The 18,983-nt window shown below is 31.5% G+C and overlaps 4 protein-coding genes across 12 annotated transcripts in view; 3 read left to right on the forward strand and 1 right to left on the reverse strand.

The window, feature by feature from the left end:
- The window catches only part of LOC115236435, a 12,561-nt gene extending 6,121 nt beyond the window's left edge, over positions 1–6,440 (forward strand). For 5 of the 6 annotated variants that reach the window (XM_029808892.1, XM_029808890.1, XM_029808889.1 and 2 more), the window contains 9 exons: positions 620–857; positions 1,007–1,311; positions 1,389–2,991; positions 3,115–3,401; positions 3,499–3,583; positions 3,666–4,008; positions 4,163–4,403; positions 4,484–5,343; positions 5,603–6,440. In XM_029808892.1, coding sequence (XP_029664752.1) covers positions 620–857; positions 1,007–1,311; positions 1,389–2,991; positions 3,115–3,401; positions 3,499–3,583; positions 3,666–4,008; positions 4,163–4,403; positions 4,484–5,343; positions 5,603–5,774 — 4,134 coding nt within the window. In that variant the 3' untranslated portion in view covers positions 5,775–6,440. Of the gene's footprint in view, positions 1–619; positions 858–1,006; positions 1,312–1,388; positions 2,992–3,114; positions 3,402–3,498; positions 3,584–3,665; positions 4,009–4,162; positions 4,404–4,483; positions 5,344–5,566 lie in introns of all 6 variants that reach the window. The other variant, XM_029808891.1, reaches the window with a different exon arrangement.
- Positions 6,441–6,685: 245 nt separating this feature from the next.
- On the forward strand, positions 6,686–8,777 carry LOC115236438 (vesicle transport protein SFT2B). 2 transcript variants are annotated; one of them, XM_029808900.1, is made up of 6 exons: positions 6,686–7,182; positions 7,315–7,408; positions 7,536–7,553; positions 7,691–7,860; positions 7,999–8,116; positions 8,185–8,777. In XM_029808900.1, exons 2-6 carry the CDS (start codon positions 7,340–7,342, stop codon positions 8,311–8,313), a joined length of 504 nt encoding a protein of 167 aa, XP_029664760.1. In that variant the 5' UTR covers positions 6,686–7,182; positions 7,315–7,339; the 3' UTR covers positions 8,314–8,777. The 2 variants fall into 2 exon arrangements, with proteins under 2 accessions (XP_029664760.1, XP_029664761.1); XM_029808901.1 differs by lacking the exon at positions 7,536–7,553.
- Positions 8,778–9,570: 793 nt separating this feature from the next.
- LOC115236334 (importin subunit alpha-1) lies at positions 9,571–13,477 on the forward strand. The gene is made up of 8 exons (XM_029808718.1): positions 9,571–9,770; positions 10,085–10,217; positions 10,447–10,769; positions 10,834–11,089; positions 11,438–11,576; positions 11,672–12,030; positions 12,139–12,471; positions 12,555–13,477. Exons 2-8 carry the CDS (start codon positions 10,134–10,136, stop codon positions 12,651–12,653), a joined length of 1,593 nt encoding a protein of 530 aa, XP_029664578.1. The 5' UTR covers positions 9,571–9,770; positions 10,085–10,133; the 3' UTR covers positions 12,654–13,477.
- Positions 13,478–13,690: 213 nt separating this feature from the next.
- Positions 13,691–18,911, reverse strand: LOC115236333 (type II inositol 1,4,5-trisphosphate 5-phosphatase). 3 transcript variants are annotated; one of them, XM_029808716.1, is made up of 18 exons: positions 18,622–18,911; positions 18,261–18,435; positions 17,986–18,120; positions 17,794–17,906; positions 17,558–17,700; positions 17,292–17,465; positions 17,016–17,178; positions 16,681–16,859; positions 16,293–16,514; positions 15,905–16,040; positions 15,611–15,790; positions 15,419–15,515; positions 15,173–15,310; positions 14,982–15,079; positions 14,710–14,887; positions 14,474–14,601; positions 14,279–14,390; positions 13,691–14,136 (listed from the first exon to the last, which is right to left on the reverse strand). In XM_029808716.1, exons 1-18 carry the CDS (start codon positions 18,700–18,702, stop codon positions 13,976–13,978), a joined length of 2,613 nt encoding a protein of 870 aa, XP_029664576.1. In that variant the 5' UTR covers positions 18,703–18,911; the 3' UTR covers positions 13,691–13,975. The 3 variants fall into 3 exon arrangements, with proteins under 3 accessions (XP_029664576.1, XP_029664575.1, XP_029664577.1); XM_029808715.1 differs by having other exon boundaries at positions 18,255–18,435; positions 18,622–18,910; XM_029808717.1 differs by lacking the exons at positions 18,261–18,435; positions 18,622–18,911 and having other exon boundaries at positions 17,794–17,923.
- Between the last annotated feature and the right edge of the window lie 72 nt (positions 18,912–18,983).

The raw sequence follows: 18,983 nt of genomic DNA on the forward strand, positions 1-18,983 counted from the left end.
TATATACAGTTTCTTAATATATTGAATATGCAGTACATCTTTACTGTAATTTTTAGTGATAAAAAATGAAAATGTTATGCAAATGAAAAATGTTTATTTTACGAAAGCTATTCAGTTTTTTTCAGTACAATTGCATATTTAGTACTTGAAACTTAGGGGCTCTGTGTTTTTTCTTTGTAATGAGTGAAAAGCATTAGGCTTCGCATACTATAAAAATACTTCTTTTAGAAAGTTGTACCAAAAAATTTCCTAAATATTTTCTTCATCTGGAATTTTCAACAAAAATATCTGGAAGATCAGGGAATTTTTACAAGATTTAAGTAGACACCCTGTATAAACTGTTTAATATAACATTTAATATTTACAGTCTAACATCCAGACTGCTTACATTTTCTTGTATGGATACAAACATATGATATCGAAATTAATAAACATGAATCAAATAAAATATTAATAATTTTTAATGATAAAAAGACTAATTAACAGCAAATACATGTAATAATACAAATTGAAGTAATTCACTAAATATTTACAAGAAGTATAAAGAAAGAAGTACATTTAATTTTTTTCTTTTGTCCATAATTTATATACTGATCTCATACTATTATATATTTAAAAGGGAGAGGATTCCGCGTGTTCCACCACTGACACAATATCCATATGCAAGTCGTCGTTGTTATTTTCCCCAGTAAAGGAAACATCAATGCTACCATCAGGTGGTAGCTATAGCGTGGATTCGCTGGACTGTGAAGACATGTTGCTCACTTGTCAAACAAATAATAAAAATAATTATACTATTGCTTTTGAGGGTAGCATGACTATGTATTCGGATGGCTCCCAAGATTTTGAAAGTCATGGTAATATGTGCACTGCATAGACAGATTAATGTAAATTAATTTTGAAAATTTCCTATAACATAATTTAACTTATACCAAAAATTTTTTTTTACTTTATTTTATTCCATTCCTCTTACAATTAATTATTCAGTATACATTATTATTTTTAGATAAACACAAAACATATGAATCATCAGATGTATTCTATGACAAACAGAAAGATATGAAAACTATACCGGACTTATCAATGGCATGCTCTGATTCAAAGATATACACGACATGGAGTAATCTGAAATATTCTTCCATGAATAAAGCAATAACTCGTCATCCTTCTGGCAACAATAACATGATACCAGATATCTCACAAAATACTGTTAGTCTAACACTTGGTAGGATGAGTAAACGAAGTCAAAGCTTACCGGATTTTTCTCGCGTTCAAAAGTTTCAGCATGCTAATATACCTGTTAATTTCAGTGTAAGTATAGATATGATCTATTTGTAATAATTATATTTTATGTAATTTTGTAAACGAATATAAATGTCTCAATGCAGGTTGATTCCACTGAATCAAATAATCTCGTGCAAAGGTTGCATAATTCTGGATCTATGAGTTATTCGACAAACGCGGAAAGTTTCGACAACACAGAGAACGCTTGCACGAAAAAACTACAAAATCTAAGTCTCGTTAGGCTCTTCATGAAACAAAAAAGCATGAGTGTGGAAGGAATGAGTTTTACTTTGGATCAGTCGGATTCCACCAGCGACAATAATGGTAGTAACAGTAGCAAGGACAGCGTGACCAATACGAATACTCAGATACAACGGCAAGATAATGTTTGCGATCGTCGCGTATCCGAAAACGATTTCTCTATCAATTGGATCAGACGTGATATGATTAATAATCGTGATATGGAAAACCAGAGAGAAACTTTGAACACTCCGAAATGTGCATCACGAAACAAAAATGATAAAGTCGAAATGATGTCATCCACATCGATTGAAGAGTTTTCGGAAAGTGTATCCAAATCAGCCTGCACAAGCGGTCAACAAAGTTTTGATATAATTAATGATCCTTTTGAGCATCAACAGAAAAATGTCTGGGTCGGTTTAACGGACAAACAACAACCGATATTTAGAACAATGGGAATACAGGCGAATGCAGAAATGGAAGACAATGCAATTCAAACCTCCTTAATTTTTACCGCGGTCAAGGAAAAACATGGGCCTTTTTTGCAAGAAACAATAGTAAACAAGAAACCAGTTTATATTGTGTATCCTAATTACACATTACCTGATTTGTCATTTCTCAAGATTAAGGATACTGAAATCAATAATTTAACGTTAAAGCCGCACATGTTCGACAAAAATAACGTAGAATGGAAACGTACCATTCATTCAAGTAAACCATTTTCATGCAACGATATTGATGCGTTGCGACAACGTGGATTCGCACATATAAAGGATTGGGAGTCGTTGACGTTTCTCTTGCCGTACGAATACAAAAAGATTTTGCACGATGTACCGGAAGTATCAAAATATATTAATATCAACGAGGAAGTTAAACGACCTTTGTTCTGTTTGTCTCCTCCAGTGCGTCACAAAATTGGACCTATCAGTGAATTTGTGCCGACTAACACTTCGTCAACGAGCAGTACCGCGACGCAACCATCTTCCGGATATAGAGGTTCATCGACGATTTTAACCGATTCTTCGACAAATCAGCCGCCGTTATTGAACAATGCAGTGAATCCGTTGTATTTATATCGTTATGATAGTATTAGTTCAGAAACTAGTCTGATGAACAACGACAAGAAGATACATATGCTTAATCAAACGAGACAAGCTTGCCCGTCTCTTCCGAGGCGATCAGTATCGTTGTTGCAGGGTGAAGACGAACCTGGCTTTAATAACAGTAGAGTACCACCACGACCGCCGTTGCCTAGAAGTATTTTACGGAAAAACAAAATTCTGGCGAATAAACGGTATAGCATGTTTGAGATGGGAGATGTGGGCGAACAATCGGAGGAACTATCCACAGAGATAAACAAGAGAATGTCTTTACAAGAGCCGTACTACATGAACAATGATTTGCAGTTGTTATACTACGGAACTGAGAAGGATGTCGACGAGACAGAAGCGGAGAGATGTTTTAAAGGTAAGGCTAAAAAAATTGCGCGGCGTTTTTCTCAATTTTGATAATAAATTGTTGATACATTTATTTACAACTTATTTAATACTTATTTAAAATTTGTTTAATATTTGATAATAATTATCGCAGAGAAATTAAATGAGATTACAAATAACACGAACATGGAATCGGAAGTTTATCAGCATAACGATGACGATATAAAACAACTAGAGGAATATCTAAAACACAGTGCAATTTCGTCACAAAGTGATGGAGACATCGAGAACGCGGAAGTTAAAGTGAGATCGCATGTAAGGAAATTTTTAGCTTTGAAAATGAATAAGGATCCGCTTATTAGAGATGCCGATATAGGAGAATCACAGAGAAAAACCGTCAGTTTTGCCGTAAACCAAAAAAAAAAGCATTTAGATGCAGAGGTAAAACATTAAGCTAATTTTAGCACAAATAGCTTTTTATAATTCTTCCAATTTGTGTGTGTATACTTATTATTTAAAAACTGTTTACTAATTTCAGTTAAATAATTTTAATGCCATTGTAAATGATCAAAATCAGGATCAGGAGATTGAGAATAGACTGATGGAGTTTGAAGAGAAGAGAAGTATGGATGTATATTTTATTTAATATAATTATTAAATAAAAATATATCTCGGAACTCTTAAATATAATTAATTTTTTTCTAGAAATGGTGTCGTCTGTAAATAGAGCAGTAGATCTTTTATTAAAATATTGGAACGCCGACTCCAACCACAGTCGTCCTAATTATAATGAAAGAAATGAGTGTGCGCAAATCTGTTTAAGTACCTTGTGTCCAGCTTTATACACTATTATGTCAGATGGTTTAAAACCTTATTTGAACTCTACCTTTGGACCAATTACTAATAGCGTTTGGCAAATCGTGGAAGCTAGTTCTCAACAAGGACCTCTTACAAAAACCTTGAATGAATTGGTACAAAAAATTAATGGTGAAGATATTATTACAGAAGGAATGTTAAAATTCCATGCATTCGTATTTGGCTTACTGAAGTAAGTTAGAATTTACGATCTTTTTATAAACTCTTCGTAGTTGAATCGTTTTATTAAATCATGATGTAATTCATGTACATCTATTGTATCATTTTTCAATTTGATCATACAACATATAAAAAATATTTATATATTTATCTTGGTTTTTTTTCAGTCTAAGAGCTCTAGATGCATGGTTCGCATATCTATGTACACGTGAATCAATTTTACGGAAACATTACAGTAACAACAGTTTATTCGTCGCGGCTTTAGCGAATGCTAATGCCCGAGAAATTGTCGATTCATTGTTATACATTTTGAATCCGCTTGCATTTTGTCCATTCCATTTGGATCTTCTCTATCAATATCGTCAATTACAGAATAGCTTTGGGAATATGAACAGTCATACTATAAATGTACGTATATCTGAGAAAATTTATCATCAGAGTTTTTTTACATTTGATATTGCATCCACTCATATGATGTGATTTTATAGGCCATGAGCTTTAGAAATGCCGATTTAACTTTGAAAGACCTCAAGGATGAGAAACCGGAATTCTGCGGAATGGTTTTCAGTCCGAAAAAGACGCGGCCGAAATCTCGCATTGCTTACAACGTAGATGACAAATATGTTGTGCATAAAGATGACTTTCAGAACCCAAAAAAGCATTTTAGCGCCTTAAGTTCGAAGACGTTTTACACATTAGATAAATTTACTTCTGAAGATTCCGAGGATTATACAGACAGTCTGGAACATTCTTCTCTAAATAGAAAGGCAAACAAGCAGCCACAACAATCGAAGCTATTAAATCCTGATTCTAAATCGAATGATGATGATGGTCTTTCTGGAGAAACAAGATTCAGAAAACTTCAAGAAAAATGGGAATTTATGATTGGCAAGGAAGGCAATAAGATTCAATCTGCAGTAACGACTCCCTCGTCGCCAGTTAGGACTTTTGGAACGGTAGGGAAGTCGAAGATACCTAGGTTGCTCACATCACCGATAAAACAGTTTAACATTGCGGCGAATACTACCGGAAAACCGATGATTAAGTCACCCATATCGGGAATTCCGTCGTTAAAGAAACCCGCTATACTTCCCACAACAAAAACGACGCCGAAGAAGTCTATGGACACGAAAACGAAAAATACGACGCGGCGTACCAGTCGCGTCGATCAGGATATCTTAGGCGTCACACGAACTGCACGTCCAAGTTCCTTACCCTACAAATCACATGGAATAACATCAAATGACAAAAATGTAACCTCACCTCACAGACGAGCTGCTTCGACCTCTTTACCGCGTCCAGCCTTTACCGCCATTTCGAGAACGCCAGTTCCAAAACTTTCACATAAGTAAATATTGACGCTTTATATGAGTATTTAATATTTTTTAAAATCATCTATCTTTTGCATCCTAGAGAGTTTTTTGTATTGATTGCAAATATTTTTTGTTTATACGAGTTGGATCGTAATGTAATTTTTTTTATTATATATGTTTGTTTATATATGTTTATTTATGTTTTATATCTTATTGCTTTGTATTTTAGCTTGTTTTTTTCTTTTTCTCTTTCCTTAGATCCGTACGATAATGATTCGTGCGTCTCGATTGCAGAGAAGTTCGCACTCTCACTCACAGGATACCGTCGGATACCGGTCAGCTCTCGTTCGCAGAAGGGGAGAAATTGAAAGTAATATTAGAGATGGATAATAAATGGTTGTTGTGCATGAAAGGCGATCGAAGAGGTTTGGTGCCACGAGCATGTGTGCGCAGCGTTCAAACTTAGATCCTCTTCCCAACAATATTTCATGATCATAATTGTAACCATGGACTCGCTCAACACTCGCAACTGTAATGTCATCCTCGAAGCAAGGCAAAGACAAGCGAGTTGCGAGGGCAAGTTGAAAAGTTCAAATTAATTTCGGCATGATATAATAGTGATGTACAGTGTATTAAATTTTAAGCTATACGATTATATAATATGCATTATCACGCGCTTGTAAAGTTATTTTTAATCGGAGTTTAATTAAGATTACCTCGTTTCTATCGAAATGCAATAATAGTATTATTGCTAGCGACGCTATCGAGGACATAGAGATATCACTTGGTCATAGTCTCGAATGATATTAATATATATAGTTTATAGGTTGACATCCATATTTAAATTTATTTGAATATATACGCGTAAATAGGATAATGACTCAATATGTCCTCGACGAGTAAAGAGCCGATAACAAGATGTATAATAACTTACACATATTATAAATGTAACTGTGATTCTAGTAAATAGGCAAATAAGTTTATTAGTATGTACACGCGGTGTATATTTCATTTTGATGTTTATATACTGTGACTTTGTAATTTATTTATGTCCATACTTTGCACAATAATTCTTCATTCTCATTCTATTCGATGTACGAATCATCATTCTGGTATATATCTTTACAATGGCAATGATCACATTTTTTACATGCTTCGTGTATTTCCTGATATATATATATATGTTAAGATATATAATATAAACAAATATATAAAATCTATCGTGAATTATATTTCTTATTATAGTAGTATATACTTGTCTATCGATTATAAAATTTAGTTTACTATTTAGTTTAATGAAAACAAATCTTTATGCGATTTCAGTTTATGATTTAGTAAAGCAACTACACTTCGATCTTGGCTCACAATCAGTTGAGTCGAGAAGCGAGGTTTTAAATTTAAAACGTTTCTGCGCATGTTAAATATTTTCAATTTTCAATAAATTTTACATATGAGTACGTTTCGTCACATTTTGCGCAACGTAGCGGTGGCGACCGAGACTCTCGTATATCTGTATAGCCCGCCAAGTTTCTAACCTATCTGCCTGTTATTTTATTAATATTATAATTAAATTTGACTACAATTATTAATTAGTATATATTAATTAATTAGTTAATTATTATCGCTAATTAATATCGCTTAATAATATCGCTAATTTACGATTGTGTGTATGTGCGTGTATGTGTGCGCAAGTGCATGCAAATCTTTCCATTTTTTTCTCATAGAAGTTGACAAGAGTGTTTTCGAGTTACAGCAAACACATGAACGAAAGTGCACGAAACACGTATACTTTATTAATATAATATATATAACAGCACATGTAATTTCCACAATCAAAAATTAATGTACATAGATTATTTGCTTGATAAATAAAGGTTAAGTATGCATATAATCCAAAGATTCTATAAAAGGCATAAATATTTCATTCAATTTTATAACCTCGTTATTTATAACTCATTAAATAAATTAATGAATTGATGAACTCGATATATATATATATATTCCAGTTTTGGGCAAAAAAATTGCATAAAAATGGATAAATTAAGGAGAGCTCTGAACGGTAATGAACGATGTGATGAAGAAAGTGGTATTATTACACAGGTAATTACGTTTTTAGATTAACGATACTGGCTACATTAATTATATTTGCCTCTATGAAAATCCTTTTTTATTTATAAACTTATCAAAATTATCATTTTAAATGCTTACGTATGATCGACGATGGAAGGTTGATGTGGATTTCACGGTAAATTGAAAAAGCATCGTTACAAGTTTATATATTTTATATACTTGCAACATCGGCAGATATTACATATAATGATACTGCCTTTCTTCTTTAAATGGAAAATCTTAGAAGATTAATATTTTTTCCGCTTAACATAGGTCATGGACCAAACAACATTGAGTTGGTCTACTAGGATAAAAGGTTTTGCAATTTGCTTCATCATAGGCATATTATGTTCGTTTCTTGGATCTTTTGCCCTATTTTTGCAAAAAGGCCTTGCTGTATTTGCTGTATTCTATACTCTAGGCAATATTATCTCTTTAGCAAGGTAAAATGCAAATCATCGTTATACAGTATACAGATTGTATGCCATGTTAATATTAATACAGCGATAATATTACGTGAGTAATTATGTCATTTTATATTATTTAGGTTAAATGTCAATATGTTAATTTCTGTGTTACAGCACATGTTTCTTAATGGGTCCGATCAATCAATTTAAGAAGATGTTTGCATCAACAAGATTGATTGCAACTATATTAGTATTTACTTCAATTGCTTTGACGTTAGTTGCAGCTTTATACGTAAGTATTTTCTATTTTTTATCATTAATATCCTTTTCAAAATGTTTACAATATATTTTTGTTTTCAGTTGCACAACCCTGGTTTAGCTCTCTTATTTATAATTATTCAGTCATTAGCTATGACATGGTATTCCTTATCATACATACCATATGCTCGCGATGCTGTCAAAAAGACAGTGGAAGCCTGTATTACATGAGAAAAGCAATCTTCATCTTCAATCAAGTCTTTTTTTACTCTGCATTAAAGTTTGTTGTATAAATATTAAATTCTACAGTGCCTTCTGACACTTTAATCATATTGTAATATCTAACATGTGAATTGTAATCTATTCATCTTGTAAGAGGTAAATATTAAGATACTCGAGAATTATAAATTTACTGTAATATATACAAGACAATACAATATGTATTATGAAGCATTTGTTGTATATCACAAATGATATACTTAATTCCATGTGATACGTATGTAATACATTGCGTTACTTGAATTAATCGCGATATGAAATGTAATAATAAATATTGTATTATTATATATTTCTTACAACATTTATATTATTATTGTTAGAATTTAATACTACAAGATTTTTGTACTGTATGTACGCATTGTATTTTTATATTATTTAAAAATGCATTGCATTTTTGAATAAAAAGTTACACACTTTAAGCACATAATTTATTTTCTTAACAAGTTAAATATTAAAATACAAAATCGTTAATTAAAGTTGATCGATACTTCTTATATATGTACATGGATTAAATTTCTTTGGGCTGATACCACACACACACACACACACACACACACACACACATATATATATACACATACATTCATACATACACATATATACACAAAAGAGCGCGTTATGTTTTAAAACTACCAAAAACTATAATTTACCGAAAAAAAGGCGGACATTTACCTTCGAAGATAAATGGCCGGTATTTTTCGAACCCTGCGAAAAACGCGACGGTGGAGAGAGCCAGGCGAAGAAAAATCGCGCTCCGTGCCGCGTGTTTAATTACGCCTGGCGATTTTATGATTCCTCGGACGATTTGTAAGGACATTTCCGCGTAGCTTCGCGATATGCGGTAGATTATTAGCGACGCGCTATAAAAGCACGCCAACACCAATCACGGTCTCGCATTTTTACGGTATCTATGAGGGATATTAAAGAAACAGCATAGAGATAAAGAGAGATAAAAGATATGATATGTCGCTTATCTCCCTCAGATCATATTTAGGACGTCACAGTTTCTTTCAGTTTTGTAATATCAGAGCATAATGTTTAATTTGGAATGTACTAAATCTTTAAAATTGTATCAAATAAATATAAATCAGATCTCAGATATCACTTCGCAATTTGAAATATAAACGTTGGGACATTGTCCACCAATCAAATTGCACGAATTAATATTGAATGGTTGACGATTCTCATTGGACAAAGTAATAAATAGCAACGTCTCATTCCTTTTTCATCTCTGGCAGTAGCAACAGGCAACAGGTCGCGAAGTCGCGTGAATATCTATACTTTTATAAGAAGGGACGAACGGAGGGGTATTGAAAATTATATGCGAACTTGCTATTAAAGTCGTACTTGGTTGGTCAGTGTTAAGGATACATTTAAGACTTCAATTTATTTCGGCAATCTTTGTACAGGTAACATTTTAATTGTATTCAATTAAGCCGTTATATTTTTCTGTTTGTCATAAATATCCATACGAAAGATATTTATTGCGTGTAACCGTTGCGAAAAAGATAAATTTGAAAATGACAATGATCAGCAGCTATTATGCGTAGATACTCTAACGTATAACGTAGTTTTCAAATTATCTACGAATGAAAAATTCGTAAAAACTCTGGTTATAGATTTATTACAGATTACTTTATCAGACTCATTTAATTCTTTTTAATGTTGTGTTATTATTATCTTTCTAATTAAAATTTTTTTTTTACTCGTATCGTATAAACAGCGGAGCCAACTGTAAATTCAAAATAAATCGCAATACACTCAACCAATTTATGTACAGCGACAAAACGATGCCTTCACGAGAAAAAAATAGCCATGGACGCATGGCAGATTTTAAATTTAGCAATAAACATGAAGTGAGTGCGAATAAAATTATTCTCAAATTTATGTACCATAAATAAAGGGCTTAAAATAGCAATATTATAATATAGCAACATCTTTATCTCATTGCTATTTCAACAATGTTCTTGCATTTTCGTTTTCATTTTCCATTTTTCATTTTTATATATATATAAGGATATTTTAACTATTTGATTTAAGACTTCATATATAAACTATTTGATATATTCGAAATAAATCTTTTAGGAGGCTCGAAGAAGAAGAAACGCATTATCAGTGGAACTACGTAAAGCCAAAAAAGATGATCAATTATTAAAGAGACGTAACCTTGACACTGAACAAGATTTATTAAATTTATGGAACAAAGTAGGCGAAAATGTTTCGCCTACTCCTCTACTTTCTATAGATGAAATTGTAGCTGGCATAAACTCGTCAGATGAAACGACACAATTGATAGCAACACAGACTTGTAGAAAGTTATTAAGTCGAGAAAAAAATCCTCCTATTAACGATATAATACAAGGTGGCATAGTACCACGGTGCATTGACCTCTTGGATTGCAATCATAAGTATGTATATGCGTACAAATGAGATTTGTGTATTTATGTAAATAATTTTCTTATTTCTGCCTAGCATTTGCTTGCAGTTTGAAGCAGCATGGGTATTAACGAATATAGCTTCGGGTACATCCGAACAAACACAAAATGTTATAGAGCATGGAGCTGTACTAAAGTTGGTGAAACTACTCAAATCCGTGTCTCCTTTTGTTAAGGAACAAGCAGTATGGGCTTTGGGAAATATAGCTGGAGATGGACCACAAGCGCGCGATTTTATTCTTAGACACGATGCTCTATCTCTTCTACTTGATTTAATTAAACCTGATATCTCTGTATGTAACGTAATTTGACACATAACATTATCAAATATATTCAATTTTCTTTGTTCTATGATTTTTTCTAAAACTTATTCTAATGCTGCATGCTTTTTTTACTGGTTTTCTTATTTTAATATTTTCCTAGTTATATTTTAATAGTTTCCTGTTAAATATCAATGGGAGAATAGTACAAGAAGAGAATATAATTTAGAAAAATACTATCTAACAGCTAGAACAAAAGATTAAAGAAAATCATAAGAAATTGAGTCTTAAATCTCTAAATCGTTTTTTTTTTTTTTTTCTATTATAATTAAACACATTTATATTTTAATATGCTAATATTTTCAATGGTAACACACACAGGTGACATTTATGCGCAACATCGTTTGGACTATATCTAATTTATGTCGAAATAAGAATCCACCTCCGCCCTTTGAACTGATCAAACCTGCTCTCCCAGTATTTAATCGTCTACTTAGCCATGAAGATACAGAAGTACTTGGTAAGACATTTGCACGTTTTATTGAGATTGCATCATATTATAAAATCAATCCCATATTTGAATAAGATATTTATGTTACTGTTTGTAATGTTTAGCCGATACTTGTTGGGCACTCTCTTACCTTACCGATGGATCGAATGACAAAATACAAGCGATATTAGAAACTGGCATTATACCTAAACTCGTGGACTTGTTGAGATCAAAGGAAGGAACCATTCTTACTCCGGCATTACGTGCAGTTGGAAATATAGTGACAGGTGATGATATTCAAACGGATGCTGTAATTTCGGCAGGAGGATTACCGCATCTCGGTGCCTTGTTACGGCATCATCGTGCTAACATCATGAAGGAAGCTGCTTGGGCGATCAGTAATATTACAGCTGGTAATACAGAACAAATTCAACAAGTGATAAATGCTGGTTTGGTGCCATCATTGATAAACGTTCTTCAGTTTGTAAGTATATTTATACATATATAGAAAATAATCAGAAAAAGATATATTTCAATAAATGTCTCTAAAGAGAATTCATTGGTAAATGTGTCTATGATATATTTTTCTTAGGGAGATTTTAAGGCACAAAAGGAGGCTGCGTGGGCTATAACCAACTTGACATCGGGCGGGACAATCCAAAATTTGGCTGAATTAATACAGGCGGGTGTATTGCCACCTTTCTGTAATTTATTGGAAGCAAAAGATTGGAATATTATTATTGTCGTCTTAGATGGCTTAACTAATATCTTGCATGCTGCACAAAAAATGGGGGAAGTGGATCGACTTGCTATTATGATAGAAGAAGTTGGAGGATTAGATAAAATAGAAGCTCTTCAACATCATCAGAACGAGCAAGTTTATCAAAAATCTATGGCTATGATTGATACGTTTTTCTCTGAAAAGGTTTGTACATGAAAAGAAAAAAAAAGGTTTGTATATGAAAACAAACAAAAAAAAAAAAAGTTTTTTTTTTTTTTTTTCCCCAGGATATTGAAGAAATGACACTTACTTCTAAAGAGAATGATGAGGGACAACTTGAATTTAATGTAATGGAGAACGCACCAACAGATGAATTTAAATTTTGAACATGTATATCTTTGCATCTGGAAATGAAATATTGTAAGTCGAAAAATTTGTAAATACATACGAAACTTGATTATTGATTTATTATAACTGTCCATAATAGTAATAATGATCTATAACAAAAATAATAAAATTGACACAATGTTTAATTATTCAATCAAGTTTTAGTGATTCACGAAATGCGAAAGCGAAAGAATTTGCGTTTTAAGCAGATAAATTGATTATTTAAAGAATTATAAAGAATGAGTTTATCTCTTTATACATCATTATAAAAAAGGAATTCTAGCAATGTATAAATATAATGAAACTTTATTTAGATAATTAAGTATCGTATGTTTTAGACATTTTTAGACATAAATGAAATAATTGTCTGATGTATTAATTTTGTAAATTGGTAACTTCAGAATTATTGATATAATTTTTAGAGTGATAATAGAATGTTTTCTCATACAAATATAATTTGAGACAGGCTTTCATTATATTAACTACAAAAAAAAAAAAAATATGTAGCTCTTCTCATGTATTTAATTCTTCCTTCTTTATAGGTGTATAAAAAATGATCATTGTATGATAAGTTTTCTTTATAAATTCGGATTATTATTAGATTATTTTTTATCGCAAATCATTTTATGAACAATTATTAATGGAAAAAAAAAAAACAAATTTTGATAATTCACAGAAAAAAAATCATAATTAAGCTTAATAATGTAATGATTTATTATTCATTACATTAACCAGTACAACTTGTCTGTATAAAAAGAAAAAAAGGCTCAGTATTATTTATTACGTTTTACTTTGTACATTTATAATAAAACTTTGATAAATATTCATAAATAGATTTCATTATTTTATCCTGTTATTGCATTTTTCTATGAAAAAGTTTATTGAAAAGAGATTGATAATAAAGCAATGTTAAGTATCTAATATTTTATAATATTCGCACGCGTTTATTCGTTTGCTATAAATCATATCTTATTGTATACTAAATTAATATGTGGAAAATGGTTTAATTAATTAAATATGATTTCTAATATAATCATGTGCATGTAATAAATAATTTATTTTCAAGAATTAATACACACTTATATAATTTCTTGATCTACGACACATACCTACTGAATTATTTACGTAGCTTTGAAAAGTAGCTCCTGTAGCAAATAATAGAAGCACATGTTTAATTTTTGATATGTTATAAAAAATGCTAAAAAAAACCACTGTCAGCTAGCTAGGCATTTAATCTTTTTTCAGTTCTTCTCTATTTAAAAACTAAGAAACTTTAAGTAATGTTGTTAGTATATACTTCATTAAATTTTGGATTCTCACGTTATCGACCCAATATAAAATCGCTTTGATCATTGACTAAAAAATGATAAACAAAAGCAGCTTTCTTTTTATCGAATGTAATCTGAGTCGCGCGACTTCTTTGATGACGATCATCTCTGCTTCTCGGCGGGTCTCTCAAAAATATTGATCCAAATAATGTGGCTGCAAATAATATAATAATGCATCAAATACCATTATAAATATGCGAAAGCATATGAGAGGAATAATAGGTAAAATGATAAAAAAATAAAGATGAAATATATGAGTAATATAAATTATAGAAGAGAAATATAAAAATAACTACCGAGCGTTTTAGCATCAAGTTCATTATCTTGCATATGATTTAATAACTCTTGTAAGAATGAACTAATGTAGAGAAAAACTGTTCTTCTGGTTTCAGGTAACTGCATCACGATCTGTGAATAAACAAAACGATATGATATGAGTGTAATAATATAATCTTACTTATAATAAAGTTAGAGTTCTTAATTCGATTTACTTGTTTGCATTGAAAATAATTGGTTGCAGCAGATAGGCAAACATTATGCAAATTGTATGGTATTAAGGGTTCAGCTGTGGACTCTAAAAGTAATAATAATGCTTCTGCTACTGAATGTATGCCTCCAGCTATACATGGCGAAAAAATCAATATATTAATATTAAGGAATGATATGAAATATATTAATATTAAGGAATGTAATATAATTATAGCATTTTAAAATATGAAAAGGATACGCATCGGATCTTGACTTGATTCATCTAACCAATCTCGAATGGCTATTATCTCGCTATGAAGGCCTGGTGTTTCAAAAAGCCCTGGAGTTTTAATACCATGTCGATATAGCCTGTCTACTAAATGCCATACTTCTTTCGGTACTGGATATGGTTCTTGTGATGGATTTTTATTGTTCTCCTACAATTTCAAATTGAATAAAAATACAAATGAAGTCAGAGTAACAAATATTCAAACTAATAGGGATATATTATAACAATTTTTAAATATACACCAATTCTATTAGCCGCCCAACAGGAATTTCTCTAATTGGAACTGAAATATGAACCAATGCTTCCATAGAAGAGCCAAAACAGCTTCTCTCATAAGTACCTAGAAAATATCATTGATTCGTATCCTTTAGAACTTTATCAAGTGTAGAAGTAAGTAATGATAGTTTTTCACTATATTTTACGTGCGACATACCTGTTACAGTAATAAAAATGTCCTTACCCCCCTCGAGATGTAATACTAAAATATCATATAACTTATCCTCACCGGAATTGAGTTTACACGCAGTTTTCTTGTCTACATATACTTCCAATTTAATATCGCACTTTTCACCTATATGTGAGCAAAAAAGGAAAAAAGCAAATACATAATTAAAAATATGCAAATGTAGAACGGGAAATTTAGCAAAGACATGAGAAAGCATACGATAAATATATATACCTGGTTTTATGAAACCTGTATAAGGTTCTATGTGTAACCAATCCTTGCAGTAACTTGTATCATCCAATTTTTTTATGAATTCGAATTGTACTGGTACCTAATTTGCAGAAGATAAAATATAATGATCGTGCGTGCGTGCACGTGTTTATGTATGTATAACATAATATAAATTATTTCACTTATATTCTCTACCTGGCCTGTATTAGCGATAATGAGTTCTTTACTACTAGGTTCGAGAAACTTTAAAACATCAAAAATAATATCCGTGGTATCGACCATTACTTGGGGCAAGAATTCATTTTCCAATTTATCTAATTTCTTCATGACTTCTTCATGAATTTTACGATACTTGGCCATGTCTATAATTCGTATCTATTTTGAAAGATTAGATAATATAATATATACATCACATCTTTTCTAAGTAACATGGTATATAGTAATAAAAAAGAAAAGAAAAAAACAATATCCATGGACTTATGCATTTACCTGTGAATCAAAACTTGCACTAACTGGTTTGTGATCGGATATCTTAAGTTCCGGATAACTTTTGTAACTAATTGATTTAATCATATCTCCCTTCCATAATACTCGATCGCACCAAGCCGGAGCTCTGCATTTTTCACTGCATATCATCAGATGCAGATGTAAGAAGAAAATCACTTTAATTGAATTTTATTTCTAATGAACATACACGCATTCCAATACCCCTATTCTGTAACTTTTAACGATAAATTCGCTATCGTTACGAGTCATTGAGCATCTATTTTCCGATACGTTTCAGCTGTGCAACGACATGTAACAATAACGATATCGTCGTTACGAAGTTAAAGAATAGGCCTACAGAAATTGCAATTTAATAAAATTTTGAAAATACCTCGAGTCCCAGTTGTCAGTACCTGGATCATATTTATATGTAGGTTTAAAATTAATTTCGGCTTCCTGAAATCCTTGAAACACACGCCCTGCTTTGCGTTGTTGTCCAAGCTGATCTAGTGCTAAGACAGGATTGTAGTTGCCTTCTGAAATGTATTGCTTAGCCACTGCAGCATCCATATCCGTTATCCGGTAATTTAAATCTCCCAACCAATAAATTTGACTGTGATATCAATTTGATTTAATATATCACGAAATATAAGTAATAAATTTTAGAAACAATAAATTAAGCTAGAAATATACAAATACATTCATACAATGTATGAATATATATAATTAATGTATGTGCATATATAATAACTAATATATGACATACACAAAAAGCTTACTCGTGATCTTTAAAGTTTTTGGGTGGAACATATTTTGTAAAGGATAATGTCGCACAAATATCAGCATAATCCTGATTGCGTCGTTCAAATTCTTCACAGTGCGCCGCTAAATGAGCGTTAACAAAGCAAACGGACGTATTGTGAATACAACAGCTTACTGCCACACCACCTTTATTGCCCTATAAGAATAAGTAATTGGATATTAAAATGTGAGGGTCACAATCAATTATCTTTTGGAATTAAGGATTTTATGTATTACATTATATCTTATGCCATATTGAAAAAAAAAATATTATATAATTTCCAAGTATTATAAATATTAAAAATTCTCTCACCAACTTTCCCATAAAGCCTGTCCCTACTGTATCAGTAGATACATTTTCAATAAACGGCATATGAGTTTCGAGCGCATACACCAGCAACATTATGCCCACTAATCTAACAAGAGCAACCTGGGTATAAACACCTCCGGGATGAAGCGAATCAACTATGACTTGCCTATAAGACAGAATTTTTTCTTTCTTTTATTTTTATATATTACATAACTCTCTGTGTACATATGCGTCTGTGTTAACACTATATGTATATATGTATGTGTATTAACACACTACCTCCATTCCTCTTCTCTGGGAGTTTCGTGAAATAGGAACGCTTCTTTACTTAAATCTAATTCTTGAAATCCAATAGCATATATATCCGGTGGCAATTCGTCCGTACTCAACCACTGGTCTAATTTAATGCCATTTGGGGGCTGTCCATTGACGTTCCATGTACAAGTCAGTATACTATAATTATTAACAGTAATCTTATCATTTATTCTTAAATCGAATAAAAAAAAATGTGAGATACAATTTTGTAACAATGCAATAGAACAAACCGAAATGTTTTACTATATGTGTAATCATCTTCTTTACAGGCCATCTGATATCGTATCACTGACTCTCTTGCAGCTACTGGTGATTTACCCGAGGCAATGCTTTGTCTTCGTACTACTAAATCGTGACTTTCGAGATTGAGCAACTATAAAAATAATAAACTCTTATCAGGGAAATTCTATAAATCAATTTACTTATGTGTGTATGTAACATAAATTCTTATTATATATTAACTTACACAATCAGCAGCATCCTGTACATCTTTACCAACAGAAGCTAAACTTCTTGTACTTCTTGTTAGCTTCTCGATCCATGAAAATTCTGCTGCTGGACTTTTACCTGTTTGATATACTGAAATCATAATTATTCTATTTTATAGATGAATGACCTCTGTATAAGAATCAAGTATTGGATACATATGCACATATACCTTCTATTGCACGAAATATTTCCGACACTAATGAGCTAGTTGCTTCTCCGAGTTTCATTTCAAATATCAGACGCAGTTTTCTCGATGTAACATTCATGTATATATTAAGACCATCCTGTGCTTGTCCATTGGTATCTTTGTAATTAAAAGAAACAACAAGTTTGATTGAGATTCAATTATAGAATAACTAAATATTTATTTATTTAAACAGCAAAAAATGAAAAATTCAAATATAATTGATGATATTGAATATAGAAAAATCTCGATACCTATACCACATTTAAAATCTTGATCAATAGGCAGTATTCCTTCCAAAGTAAGGTCACTGTACACTTGTGGAGGTGTTTTTGAAACAAGGAAGATTGCTAAAGCATGAGTCGTACCTTTGTAAACGAGAGCAATATATCTTGAAGATTTTATCCAACCTTGTATTAAGAATGCTTCTGTAGCCTACAATTACATGATTAAGACGTTGTAATATTATCGATGATAATATATCAAGTTACTGATGACAACTACTTATGACTGAATGTAACTTCTAAGAGTTTCTGATCAATGGTAAATTGTCATTAATCATGATGATAAATAATATATATATATATATATCCATTATTCATTAAGTTCAGAAAAGAATACCGTTACGACAGTCTCTCCTGAGACAAATTTTGATTGCACGATTGCTAATGATTCTGATGCCGACATCGCTCTTGTCACCATATATACACAGAAGTAATCAATTAACCCTCCTAATTGTCTTAAATATTATAGGATTTATATACATTTATTATACTATATATCTCATAATACATAGTATAATAAAAAAATAAAGCATTAGAGCGCTAATAAAAATTTGTTACTTTTGACAATTCACTCTTAGAGCTTTGTGACAAGCTGACAAGTCAACAAATATATGATATGCATAAAGCCGGTATCAGACTACTTATTGAAGATCGAGATTGGAGATTAAAGATTGAAATTTGACCAATCAGGACGAAGAA

Source organism: Formica exsecta, unplaced genomic scaffold (genome assembly GCF_003651465.1).
Source record: "Formica exsecta isolate Colony F162 unplaced genomic scaffold, ASM365146v1 scaffold247, whole genome shotgun sequence".
NCBI lineage: Eukaryota > Metazoa > Arthropoda > Insecta > Hymenoptera > Formicidae > Formica > Formica exsecta.